The sequence below is a fragment of the Panulirus ornatus genome, chromosome 19, assembly GCF_036320965.1.
Source record: "Panulirus ornatus isolate Po-2019 chromosome 19, ASM3632096v1, whole genome shotgun sequence".
Lineage (NCBI taxonomy): Eukaryota > Metazoa > Arthropoda > Malacostraca > Decapoda > Palinuridae > Panulirus > Panulirus ornatus.
Window position 1 is genome coordinate 37,719,950 of NC_092242.1, and position 13,890 is coordinate 37,733,839.

General features: G+C 42.0%; 1 protein-coding gene across 1 annotated transcript; it reads left to right on the forward strand.

Annotated features, from left to right (window-relative positions):
- The first annotated feature begins 10,394 nt into the window (after positions 1-10,394).
- LOC139755690 (uncharacterized) lies at positions 10,395-13,304 on the forward strand. Its single transcript, XM_071674337.1, has 2 exons — positions 10,395-10,473; positions 12,685-13,304. Exons 1-2 carry the CDS (start codon positions 10,395-10,397, stop codon positions 13,302-13,304), a joined length of 699 nt encoding a protein of 232 aa, XP_071530438.1.
- Positions 13,305-13,890: the final 586 nt, after the last annotated feature.

The window sequence follows — 13,890 nt, forward strand, 5'->3', positions numbered from 1 at the left end:
CTCCATAGTTGTTTAATTTCTTTATGGATGGGGTTCTTAGGGAGGTGAATGCAAGAGTTTTGGAAAGAGGGGCAAGTATGAAGTATGTTGTGGATGAAAGAGCTTGGGAAGCGAGTCAGTTGTTGTTCGCTGATGATACAGCGCTGGTGACTGATTCGAGTGAAAAAATGCAGAAGCTGGTGAATGAGTTTGGTAAAATGTGTGAAAGAAGAAAGCTGAGATTAAATGTGAATAAGATTAAGGTTATTAGGTGCAGTAGGGTTGAGGGACAACTTAATTGTGAGGTAAGTTTGAATGGAGAAAAACTGGAGGAAGTGAAGTGTTTTAGATATCTGGGAGTGGATTTGGCATCGGATGGAACGATGGAAGCGGAGGTGAATCATAGGGTGGGGGACGGGTTGAAAGTTCTGGGACAGTTGAAAAATGTGTAGATGTCGAGAACGTTATCTTGGAAAGCAAAAATGGGTATGTTTGAAGGAAGAGTGGTTCCAACAATGTTTTATGGTAGTGAGGCGTGGGCTATGGATAGAGTTGTGCGGAGGAGAAAGGATGTGTTGGAAATGACATGTTAGAGGACAATATGTGGTGTGAGGTGGTTTGATCGAGTAAGTAATTAAAGTGTAAGAAAGATATATGGTAATGAAAAGAGTGTGGATGAGAGTGCAGAAAAGGGTGTTTTGAAATGGTTAGTCACATGGTGAGAATCAGTGAGGACTGATTGACAAAGACGATATATGTGTCAGAGGTGGAGGGAACGAGGGGAAGTGGGAGATCAAATTAGAGATGGAAAGATGAACTGAAAAAGATTTTGAGTAATCAGGGCCTGAACATGCAGGATGGTGAGGGGCGTGCAAGAAATAGAGTGAATTGGAACGATGTGTAATATCGGGGTCGACGTGCTGTCAATGGATTGAACCAGGGCCTTTGAGGCGTCTGGGGTAACCCATGGAAAGTTTTGTGGTGCCTGGATATAGAAAGGGAACTGTGGTTCGGTGCAATATACATGATAGCTAGAGGCTGAGTGTGATAGAATCGTTATATTAGTGATGGTCAATACACATTAGATAACTTTAATGTTAATAAGATTTGTAAAAGGAGAAGTTTATGAACCAAATGGCGTCATAGCTTCGTCTCTTCGATGTATGTCAACTGACTTATGTTTCTCTCTTGTGTCTCCCATGATGATCTGATTGTTACACGAAACTGCACTTTGGATCTTATCGAGTTTCATTTTCCCCTTGGATTCATAGAAATATGTATATATATATATATATATATATATATATATATATATATATATATATATATATATATATATATATATATATATATATATATATATATATATATATATATATATATATACATATATATATATATATATATATATATATATATATATATATATATATATATATATATATATATATATATATATATATATATATATATATATATATATATATATATATATATATATATATATATATATATATATATATATATATATATATATATATATATATATATATATATATATATATATATATATATATATATATATATATATATATATATATATATATATATATATATATATACATATATATATATATATATATATATATATATATATATATATATATATATATATATATATATATATATATATATATATATATATATATATATATATATATATATATATATATATAGGTCAAGAGAAAGGTGCAAGAGGTGAAAAAAGGGCAAATGAGAGTTGGGGTGAGAGAGTATCATTAAATTTTAGGGAGAATAAAAAGATGTTCTGGAAGGAGGTAAATAAAGTGCGTAAGACAAGGGAGCAAATGGGAACTTCAGTGAAGGGCGCAAATGGGGAGGTGATAACAAGTAGTGGTGATGTGAGAATGAGATGGAGTGGGTATTTTGAAGGTTTGTTGAATGTGTTTGATGATAGAGTGGCAGATATAGGGTGTTTTGGTCGAGGTGGTGTGCAAAGTGAGAGGGTTAGGGAAAATGATTTGGTAAACAGAGAAGAGGTAGTGAAAGCTTTGCGGAAGATGAAAGCCGGCAAGGCAGCAGGTTTGGATGGTATTGCAGTGGAATTTATTAAAAAAGGGGGTGACTGTATTGTTGACTGGTTGGTAAGGTTATTTAATGTATGTATGATTCATGGTGAGGTGCCTGAGGATTGGCGGAATGCGTGCATAGTGCCATTGTACAAAGGCAAAGGGGATAAGAGTGAGTGCTCAAATTACAGAGGTATAAGTTTGTTGAGTATTCCTGGTAAATTATATGGGAGGGTATTGATTGAGAGGGTGAAGGCATGTACAGAGCATCAGATTGGGGAAGAGTAGTGTGGTTTCAGAAGTGGTAGAGGATGTGTGGATCAGGTGTTTGCTTTGAAGAATGTATGTGAGAAATACTTAGAAAAGCAAATGGATTTGTATGTAGCATTTATGGATCTGCAGAAGGCATATGATAGAGTTGATAGAGATGCTCTGTGGAAGGTATTAAGAATATATGGTGTGGGAGGAAAGTTGTTAGAAGCAGTGAAAAGTTTTTATCGAGGATGTAAGGCATGTGTACGTGTAGGAAGAGAGGAAAGTGATTGGTTCTCAGTGAATGTAGGTTTGCGGCAGGGGTGTGTGATGTCTCCATGGTTGTTTAATTTGTTTATGGATGGGGTTGTTAGGGAGGTAAATGCAAGAGTTTTGGAAAGAGGGGCAAGTATGAAGTCTGTTGGGGATGAGAGAGCTTGGGAAGTGAGTCAGTTGTTGTTCGCTGATGATACAGCGCTGGTGGCTGATTCATGTGAGAAACTGCAGAAGCTGGTGACTGAGTTTGGTAAAGTGTGTGGAAGAAGAAAGTTAAGAGTAAATGTGAATAAGAGCAAGGTTATTAGGTACAGTAGGGTTGAGGGTCAAGTCAATTGGGAGGTGAGTTTGAATGGAGAAAAACTGGAGGAAGTGAAGTGTTTTAGATATCTGGGAGTGGATCTGGCAGCGGATGGAACCATGGAAGCGGAAGTGGATCATAAGGTGGGGGAGGGGGCGAAAATTCTGGGGGCCTTCAAGAATGTGTGGAAGTCGAGAACATTATCTCGGAAAGCAAAAATGGGTATGTTTTTTGAAGGAATAGTGGTTCCAACAATGTTGTATGGTTGCGAGGCGTGGGCTATGGATAGAGTTGTGCGCAGGAGGATGGATGTGCTGCAAATGAGATGTTTGAGGACAATATGTGGTGTGAGGTGGTTTGATCGAGTGAGTAACGTAAGGGTAAGAGAGATGTGTGGAAATAAAAAGAGCGTGGTTGAGAGAGCAGAAGAGGGTGTTTTGAAGTGGTTTGGGCACATGGAGAGAATGAGTGAGGAAAGATTGACCAAGAGGATATATGTGTCGGAGGTGGAGGGATCGAGGAGAAGAGGGAGACCAAATTGGAGGTGGAAAGATGGAGTGAAAAAGATTTTGTGTGATCGGGGCCTGAACATGCAGGAGGGTGAAAGGAGGGCAAGGAATAGAGTGAATTGGAGCGATGTGGTATACCGGGGTTGACGTGCTGTCAGTGGATTGAATCAAGGCATGTGAAGCGTCTGGGGTAAACCATGGAAAGCTGTGTAGGTATGTATATTTGCGTGTGTGGACGTATGTATATACATGTGTATGGGGGGGGGGGGTTGGGCCATTTCTTTCGTTTGTTTCCTTGCGCTACCTCGCAAACGCGGGAGACAGCGACAAAGTATAATAATAATAAAAAAAAAGTATATATATATATATATATATATATATATATATATATATATATATATATATATATATATCATTTTTTTTCTATTTTGCTTTGTCGCTGTCTCCCGCGTTTGAGAGGTAGCTCAAGGAAACAGACGAAAGAAATTGCCCAACCCACCCCCATACACACGTATATACATACACGTCCACACAAGCAAATATACATACCCATACATCTCAATGTACACATATATATACACACACAGACACATACATATATACTTATGCACACAATTCACACTGTCTGCCTTTATTCATTCCCATCGCAACCTTGCCACACATAGAATAACATCCCCGTCCCCCCTCATGTGTGCGAGGTAGCGCGAGAAAAAGACAACAAAGGCCCCATTCGTTCAGACTCAGTCTCTAGCTGTCATGCAATAATGCCCGAAACCACAGCTCCCTTTCTACATCCAGGCCCCACAGAACTTTCCATGATTTACCCCAGACGCTTCACATGCCCTGATTCACTCCATTGACAGCACGTCGACCCCGGTATACCACATCGATCCAATTCACTCTATGCCTTGCCCGCCTTTCACCCTCCTGAATGTTCAGGCCCCGATCACTCAAAATCATTTTCACTCCATCTTTCCACCTCCAATTTGGTTTCCCACTTCTCTTCGTTCTCTCCAACTCCGACACATATATCCTCTTGGTCAATGTTTCCTCACTCATTCTCTCCATGTGCCCAAACCATATCAAAACACACTCTTCTGCACTTTCATCCAAACTCTTTATATATATATATATATATATATATATATATATATATATATATATATATATATATATATATATATATATATATATATATATATATATATATATATATATATATATATATATATATATATATATATATATATATATATATATATATATATATATATATATATATATATATATATATATATATATATATATATATATATTATTTATCGATTTATTTTGCTTTGTCGCTGTGTCCCGCGTTAGTGAGGTAGCGCAAGAGAACAAACGAAAGAATGGCCCAACCCACCCATATACACATGTATATACATACTCGTCCACACACGCAAATATACCTACCTATACATCTCAATGTACACATATATATACAAACACAGACATATACATATATATACACATGTACATAATTCATACTGTCTGCCTTTATTTATTCCCATCGTCACCCCGCCACACATGGAATAACAACCCCCTCCCCCCTTATGTGTATGAGGTAGCGATAGGAAAAGACAACAATGGCCCCATTCGTTCACACTCAGTCTCTTGCTGTCATGTAATAATGCACCGAAACCACAGCTCCCTTTCCACATCCAGGCCCCACAGAACTTTCCATGGTTTACTCCAAACGCTTCACATGCCCTGGTTCAATCCATTGACAGCACATCGATCCCGGTATACATCATCGTTCCAATTCACTATATTCCTTGCATGCCTTTCACCCTCCTGCATGTTCAGGCCCCGATCACTCAAAATCTCTTTCACTTCATCTTTCCACCTCCAATTTGGTCTCCCACTTCTCCTCGTTCCCTCCACGTCCGACACATATATCCTCTTGGTCAATCATTCCTCACTCATTCCCTCCATGTGACCAAACCATTTCAAAACACCATCTTCTGCTCTCTCAACCACACTCTTTTTATTTTCACTCATCTCTCTTACCCTTACAGTACTTACTCGATCAAACCACCTCACACCACATATTGTCCTCAAACATATCATTTCCAGCACATGCACCCTCATGCGCACAACTTTATCCATACCCCACCTCTCGCAGCCATACAACATTGTTGGAACCACTATTCCTTCAAACATACCCATTTTTCCTTTCCGAGATAATGTTCTCGAATTCTAAACATTCTTCAAGGCTCCCAGAATTTTCGCTCCCTCCCCCACCCTCTGATTCACTTCCGCTTCCATGGTTCCATCCGATGCCAGATCCACTCCCAGATATCTAAAGCACTTTACTTCGTCCAGGTTTCCTCCATTTAAACTTACCTCCCAATTGACTTGACCCTCAACCCTGCTGTACCTAATAACCTTTCTCTTATTCACATTTACTCTTAACTTTCTTCTTTAACACACTTTACCAAACTCAGTCACCAGCTTCTGTAGTTTCTCACATGAATCAGCCACTAGCGCTGTGTCATCAGCGAACAACAACTGACTCACTTACCCCTCTTTCCAAAACTCTTGCACTCACCTCCCAAAGAAGCTCATCCATAAAGAAATTAAACAACCCTGGAGAGATCACGCACCCATGCCGGAAACCTACATTCACTGAGAACCAGTCACTTTCCTCTCTGTTGGCGCCAGACGTATGAAAGTTGACTGCGAAAATAATGGAATGACGCATTTAATCCACTGTGGACACGTCAGTCTGTAAGATGCCTTATTGAATGCATAAGATTCTATTGTTGTTTACTGGCCGGAAGAGATCATGTTTACTCAGCGAAGTAAATAAACTAAGTACACCACGAGACTCGAGCTGGTTGATACCCCCCATGTATTGCTCTGCCTCGCGAGTTATTTTTCACCGGTCTCTCCTCCTATGGGACTTGTGTGAGAGGAACAAGTGGTGCCCAGACCCGAGAGCAGCCTTTACGTGCTCAAGCGAACTGAACTTCTGTATACATGCAGCAAGCTGTGGTGATTACTCATGATGGCGGAGAAGGAGCAACTTGAGAGAGGACGGGCGGCTGCTCGAAGATGGTGTACGAGAGCCCCCAAGAAGGCTTTGCTGACTTTGCTTGAACTGCCAACTGTGTCCAGGGTGCAGCTGGAAGACGCTATAGCGGATTTAGATAAGCGTCTAGACACTTTGGACCGAGTTAAAGCGGAATATGAAATGACAATAAATGACCCTGAGTTGTTGGAAGCAGACCTGGATAAAGCAGATAGTTTGCGAAGTGGTGTTAGAGCTGTTCGGGTGCAGGCTGGCGAAGTGTTGGCGAAATTGGATAAGACTGCCGTCCATGAACGGTCGGGAAGTAGTGAAGATAAGTCTGCAAGTGCAAGCGCAGTGCCGACTAGTGCCAGTGTGAACCTTCCACGGCTCGACTTGCCGAAGTTTAGTGGTGAACTAACCCAGTGGCACTCATTCTGGGATTTGTCCGTGGCCATGGTAGACGACTCTACACTACCAACCCTCAGCAAGTTCACTTAACTTCAGGCCTTATTGGAAGGTGAGGCCAAGTCTGTCATCCAAGGCTTGTCACTTACTGCAGTTAATTATGCTGTGGCCTGTAATCTGTTGAAGGAGCGGTAAGGGAAGCCAGAGAGGACTATCTTCGCCCACATTCAAGCTCTTCTTGGCTTGAGCCTGCCGTTCAAGCCTCAAGGATCTACGACTTATGTGTCCGCCTTGAGGAACCTGCAGGATGACCTCCTGATCCACATCAGGAGTTTGAGGCACTAGGGGTAGGTGGCATTGAGTTTGGCCTCTTCCTCACCAGTGATTTTGTCTCGTCTGCCGAGCGACGTCCGTTTGGAGTGGTCGAGGGAAGGATCGGGCCACGAAAGGGATCTCGCATGGCTGCTGGATTTTCTTAGGAAGGAGATTGAGCGCCGTGAACGCTCAGACTCCTTTAAGGACGTGACTACTGCTGCAGGGACAGACGGCCGCAGTGTGAGGGAGTCTGAGAGAAGAAAGAAGTCTCCTAGTTCTGCATTTCCTTTTCAGACAGTCTCAGAGACATTCAGGTGGGTGTGGATTTTGTAATAAGTCCCATTCTAGTGAAAAGTACTTTAAAGTTATCAAACTTCCACGTGCAGAATGACTGGAAAATATTCGTTCTGCTGAGCTGTGTTTTAAGTGCTTAAAAAGGGGGCACGTAGCTAGAGGTTGCAAGGCAAAGTGCTCTAAGTGTAAAGGCAACCATAATGTCCTTCTCTGCTCAAAGGATAATGTTTCACCTAAGGGCAGGGCGGTTAGTCAGCCGGCCAAGGAGAGTAAAGGGGAAACGGGAGATACCAATGTTATGCCTGGTGATCTAGTTGGTGTTTCTCATTCTTCACAGTTTAAACAAAGGTGTTGTGTCTTGCCGACAGCAAAAGTTAAAGTGTATGGAAGGCGTGGCAAGTACAGTGAAGCTACCTTGTTGTTCGACTCTGGGGCCTATCGATCCTATGTGTCGAGTGAATTTGTAAGGAAGGTTAGTCCTACATGGGTATCTTCTGGACAGATGTCCTATTCTGCCTTTGGGGGAAGGAAGAGATCTAGATCTACCCAGTGTAATATTTATGCCCTGAATTTAGTGAATGTTAATAATGAAGTAGTGTGTTTACTTGCAGCTGAAGTGCCCACAATATGTGCTCCATTATTACGTCCTTGTGTTCCAGCTGAAACCCTACTGCCCTTTAAGTTTGTGCAGTTAGCAGATGACTATGAGCGGGACAGGAAGGCAAATGTTGACATTTTGATAGGACTCGATGCCTATTGGAAAATTGTAATCCCCAACAAGAATTTGCAGGTTGAGGGACTAGTGGCTCAAGAGACGGTGTTTGGTTGGATCCTGTCTGGGATTTGTGCTTCGGCATCCAAGGGAAATGTTAAGTTGTCTCAGATGTTATGCATTAACAATTTCAATGAGAATGAGTTACATAAGTTTTGGGATTTAGAGTCAGTGGGAATTTATGACAAGGAAGTATATCCTGATGTTAGCAACCATCCTGTGTTAAAATCCTTTTCAGAGACAGTTAAGTTTAAGGATGATAGATATGAGGTTGCTCTTCCCTGGAAAGCAGAGCATAAGTGTAGTCTCCAAAATAATGAAAGGCTGGCAGGGAAAAGGTTATGTTTGATGCATAAATTTAAATCCAATCCTAAACTTCAGGAGGAGTATGATGCCGTATTTGAGGGTTACGAACGGGAAGGCATCATTGAAGAGGTACCTGAGGGTGAGATGAACAGCTCATACCCCACATTCTACCTTCCTCATCATCCCGTCGTCAGGGAAATCAGCACCACAAGTAAAGTAAGACCAGTCTTTGACACATCTGCTGTGAGCTATAATGGAGTCTCATTAAATCACTGTCTTGAGGTGGGTCCCCCTCTTAACCCACAGTTGGTAGAGGTACTTATGAGGTTCAGAAGGTGGAAGGTTGCCTTAACTGGTGATATCACTAAAACTTTCCTCCAGATTAATGTAAGGAAAGAAGACAGGGACGTACATAGACTTCTTTGGAACTATAATGGTATCATTCGGATAATGAGATTTACTAGAGTTCCATTTGGTAATAAAAGTAGTCCATTTCTGTTGAACGCAACTGTTAAACATCATCTTAAACTTTCATAATTCTGAAGTTATTGCAGAGCTAAAGGATAACCTATATATGGATGACTGGTTGTCAGGAGCTGACAGTGCAGAGGAAGCCTTTGCTAAGTTTGATGAGGCACGGTCAGTTCTATCCAAGGCCAGTATGACACTTTCAAAGTGGAGCTCGAACTGAAATCCCTTAAAAGACAGATTTAATGACTACTTAGAGCCCAGCAAGCATGCCGAGACAAAGATTCTTGGTTTACAGTGGTGTTTGACAAGAGATAGTTTTTCATTTGATTGTTTAGATTTGAAGGATCTTGAGGTAGCATCCACAAAGAGAGCAGTTTTCAGTATCATCAGTAAATTATTTGATCCTCTTGGCCTTCTAAGCTCAGTAATCATAATGGCAAAAATTATGTTCCAAGATATTTGGAGACTTGGACTTTCTTGGGATGAGATCTTGCCTACAGAATTGCAACACCGGTTTCAGAAGTGGGTTTAAATATAAAAGTTCTTAACACATGGCAAGTTAATCGTTGTTACTTTCCAGAACTTGTATGGATCAAGCTACAAAATGTAGAACTGCATGCCTTTGGAGATGCTTCCGAGAAGGGGTATGGTGCCTGTGTATACTTGAGAGTTCCTGATAACGACGGGTCATTTAAGGTAATCTTAGTTCTAGCCAAAGGAAGGGTAGCACCTATTAAAAAATTGTCGGTGCCGAGGTTGGAATTAATGGGTGCTCTACTGTGTGCTAGGCTATCGGTATTTGTGAAGACTTCCCTACACTTAATTGATGTACAAATGTACTGCTGGACTGATTCTAAAGTAGCATTGTCATGGATAAAGGGAGGCCCTAATAGATGGAAGACTTTTGTAGCGAATAGAGTAACTGAGATTCAGAGTTTAATCCCCCAGTTCAGTGGAAGCATATTCCTGGTAAAGATAATCCAGCAGACCTTATTTCCAGAGGTGACTTTGCTGAAAACTTGATTTCCTGTACCTCATCGCTGAATGGTCCTGCTTGGCTCTCTGAACACATTACTCCCATGCAGCAGGATGAGGTACCAGCAGCACTGTCCATTGTAGAAGAGATATTCGATGACAGCCCAGTGACATGCTTAGTTTGAGCATCCATCAGTAGGGATTGACTACGCCCGCTGGGGTCATTTTATAAAAGCTATTAAGTGTAGCTTGGGTAATAAGGTTTGTGAACAATTGTAAACCTCATGCTGTTAAATGTTTTGGGCCCTTGTCTTATACAGAGTTAGATCAAGCTAACACAAAGTTAATAATTTGTGTTCAGAGAGAAAGGTACAGCCAAGAGATCAATGCCTTAATGCTTGTAAAGTCACTCCCTAAAAGTTCTGACATTTGGAAATTCAATCCTTTTATGGATGAAAATGCTCTTTTGAGAAGTAAGATTCGGCTGGACCAGACTGAATTAAGTTATGATTGCAAGTATCCTATGATTATTCCAGCAGGTCACATTGCCAAGCTGTTAGTTAGTTTCCAACATGTATTTCTGAAACACGCTGGTTTTTCCACTTTAATTTCAAGATTAAGATCTTGTTACTTAATTGTCGGATTAAGAAAGCTTGCTAAGGTAGTCTATAGAGAGTGTATGATTTGTCGTAGACATCACTCACAAGCTTGCCGTCAGCCTGTAGCTCCTCTCCCAGGACTAAGAATTAACTCTGCTCCTCCTTTCACTGTGACAGGTGTAGATTATGCTGGACCACTGTTTTGTGTTGATTTCCCATGCAAGAAGCTGTACATTTTGTTATTCACTTGTGGAGTTGTCCGTGCAGTACACTTAGAGTTGACTAGCTTTATGTCTTATGATGATTGCTTACTTGCCTTTCGTAGGTTTTCTGCCAGAAGAGGCCTTCCATCAGTTATTTACTCTGACAATGCCAAGACTTTTATTAGTATGTCTAGACAAATGCATCAGTTCTTTGGCACCCTTGCTCCCCAGTGGAAGTTTGTTGTACCCCATGCTCCATGGTGGGGAGGTTGGTGGGAAAGATTAGTCCGATCTGTTAAATTAGCTCTGAGAAAGACTCTTGGTATAAAATGTTTAACAAGATGTGGGCTAGAGACTACCTTACATGAAATTGAGGCATGTGTAAATTCCAGACCCTTAACTTTTGCCACAGATGATCCTAATTCTGTAAGCCCTTTAACACCTCATTTTTTAATTGGACGCACTGCTGGATTTCATAGAGAGCTTAAAGGTGATTGCCAGGCTCCTGAACTGTCACATAAGGACCTATGTGAGCGAGAAAGCCTGAGACATCAACAACTTGATAAGTTTTGGAATGTGTGGGTGTCTGAATATTTATTGAATTCACCCCCTATCATTACAGGTTTCACACCCAGATGTAAACTGGAGAAGGGATCTGTTGTGCTGGTTCGGGAAGATAATTCTCCTCGTTTGCAAATGCCCCCATGGAGTGATTGTTGAGCTATTCCCTGTGAAGGATGGAATAATTCGTAGTGTCAAAGTTAAGACTGCAAAGGGAGTAATTAGTTGGCCAGTGCAAAAACTGCATAACTTGGAGCTTTCATCTGCAGGGGAGGATGCTACAACAGATGAAGCTCATAGTCCCTTACCACCAACAGATGCCTTCCCAGCATATGCTCAACGTTTGATGAGGTTCACTCCATGACAACGTCGTCAACTTATGTGTCTAGAACAGGACGAACTGTAAAGCCTCCTCAGAGACTGAATATGTGAGATTGGAGGGTTTGAGATGTATTGTAGATTTAGGTTCATGATCAGTATAGTCCCTTTGGGTATTGTTTATTGTTTTATTGTATCATTTGCTTCCCAGGGTGAGGGTTGAGTTGACTCTTAGTGAGACATTTGTATTTATACATCCTGATGCCATATGATCATGTTATTGAGAGTAAGGATAGGAGTTATTAAAGGTACACCTATGGTGAGGAGTTGTTGGCGCCAGACGTATGAAAGTTGACTGCGAAATCAATAGAATAACGCATTTAATCCATTGTGGACACGTCAGTCTGTAAGATGCCTTATGGAATGTATAAGATCCCATTGTTGTTTACTGGCCGGAAGAGATCATGTTTACTCAGCGAAGTAAATAAACTCAGTACACCACGAGACTCGAGCTGTTTGATACCCCCCATATGTTGCTCCGCCTCGCGAGTTATTTTTCACCGGTTTCTCCTCCTATGGGACTTGTGTGGGAGGAACAAGTGGTGCCCAGACCCGGGAGCAGCCTTTACGTGCTCAAGCTAACTGAACTTCTGTATACATGCAGCAAGCTGTGGTGATTACTCGTGATGGCGGAGAAGGAGCAACTTGAAAGAGGACGGGCGGCTGCTCGAAGATGGTGTACGAGAGCCTCCAAGGCTTTGCTGACTTTGCTTGAACTGCCAACTGTGTCCAGGGTGCAGCTAGAAGACCCAATAGCGGATTTAGATAAGCGTCTAGACACTTTTGGACCGAGTTCAAGCGGAATATGAACTGACAATAAGTGACCCTGAGTTGTTGGAAGCAGAACTGGAAAACGCAGATAGTTTACGCAGTGGTGTTAGAGCTGTTCGGGTGCAGGCTGGCGAAGTGTTGGCGAAACTGGATAAGACTGCCGTCCAAAAAGGACCGGGAAGTAGTGAAGATAAGTATGCAAGTGCAAGCGCAGTGCCTACTAGTGCCAGTGTGAACCTTCCACGGCTCGACTTGCCGAAGTTTAGTGGTGAACTAACCCAGTGGCACTCATTCTGGGATTTGTTCGTGGCCATGGTAGACGACTCTACTCTACCAGCCATCAGCAAGTTCACCTATCTGCAGGCCTTATTGGAAGGTGAGGCCAAGTCTGTCATCCAAGGCTTGTCACTTACTGCAGTTAATTATGCTGTGGCCTGTAATCTGTTGAAGGAGCGGTATGGGAAGCCAGAGAGGATTGTCTTCGCCCACATTCAAGCTCTTCTTGGCTTGAGCCTGCCGTTCAAGCCTCAAGGATCTACGACTTATGTGTCCGCCTTGAGGAACCTGCAGGATGACCTCCTGATCCACATCAGGAGTTTGGAGGTACTGGGGGTAGGTGGCAGTGAGTTTGGCCTCTTCCTCACCACAGTGATTTTGTCTCGTCTGCCGAGCGACATCCGTTTGGAGTGGTCGAGGGAAGGATCGGGCCACGAAAGGGATCTCGCATGGCTGCTGGATTTTCTTAGGAAGGAGATTGAGCGCCGTGAACCTCAGACTCCTTTAATGACGTGACTACTGCTGCAGGGACAGACGGCCGCAGTGTGAGGGAGTCTGAGAGAAGAAAGAAGTCTCCTAGTTCTGCATTTCCTTTTCAGACAGTCTCAGAGACATTCAGGTGGGTGTGGATTTTGTAATAAGTCCCATTCCAGTGAAAAGTACTTTAAAGTTATCAAACTTCCACGTGCAGAATGACTGGAAAATATTCGTTCTGCTGAGCTGTGTTTTAAGTGCTTAAAAAGGGGGCACGTAGTTAGAGGTTGCAAGGCAAAGTGCTCTAAGTGTAAAGGCAACCATAATGTCCTTCTCTGCTCAAAGGATAATGTTTCACCTAAGGGCAGGGCGGTTAGTCAGCCGGCCAAGGAGAGTAAAGGGGAAACGGGAGATACCAATGTTATGCCTGGTGATCTAGTTGGTGTTTCTCATTCTTCACAGTTTAAACAAAGGTGTTGTGTCTTGCCGACAGCAAAAGTTAAAGTGTATGGAAGGCGTGGCAAGTACAGTGAAGCTACCTTGTTGTTCGACTCTGGGGCAGATCGATCCTAGGTGTTGAGTGAATTTGTAAGGAAGGTTAGGCCTACATGGGTATCTTCTGAACAGA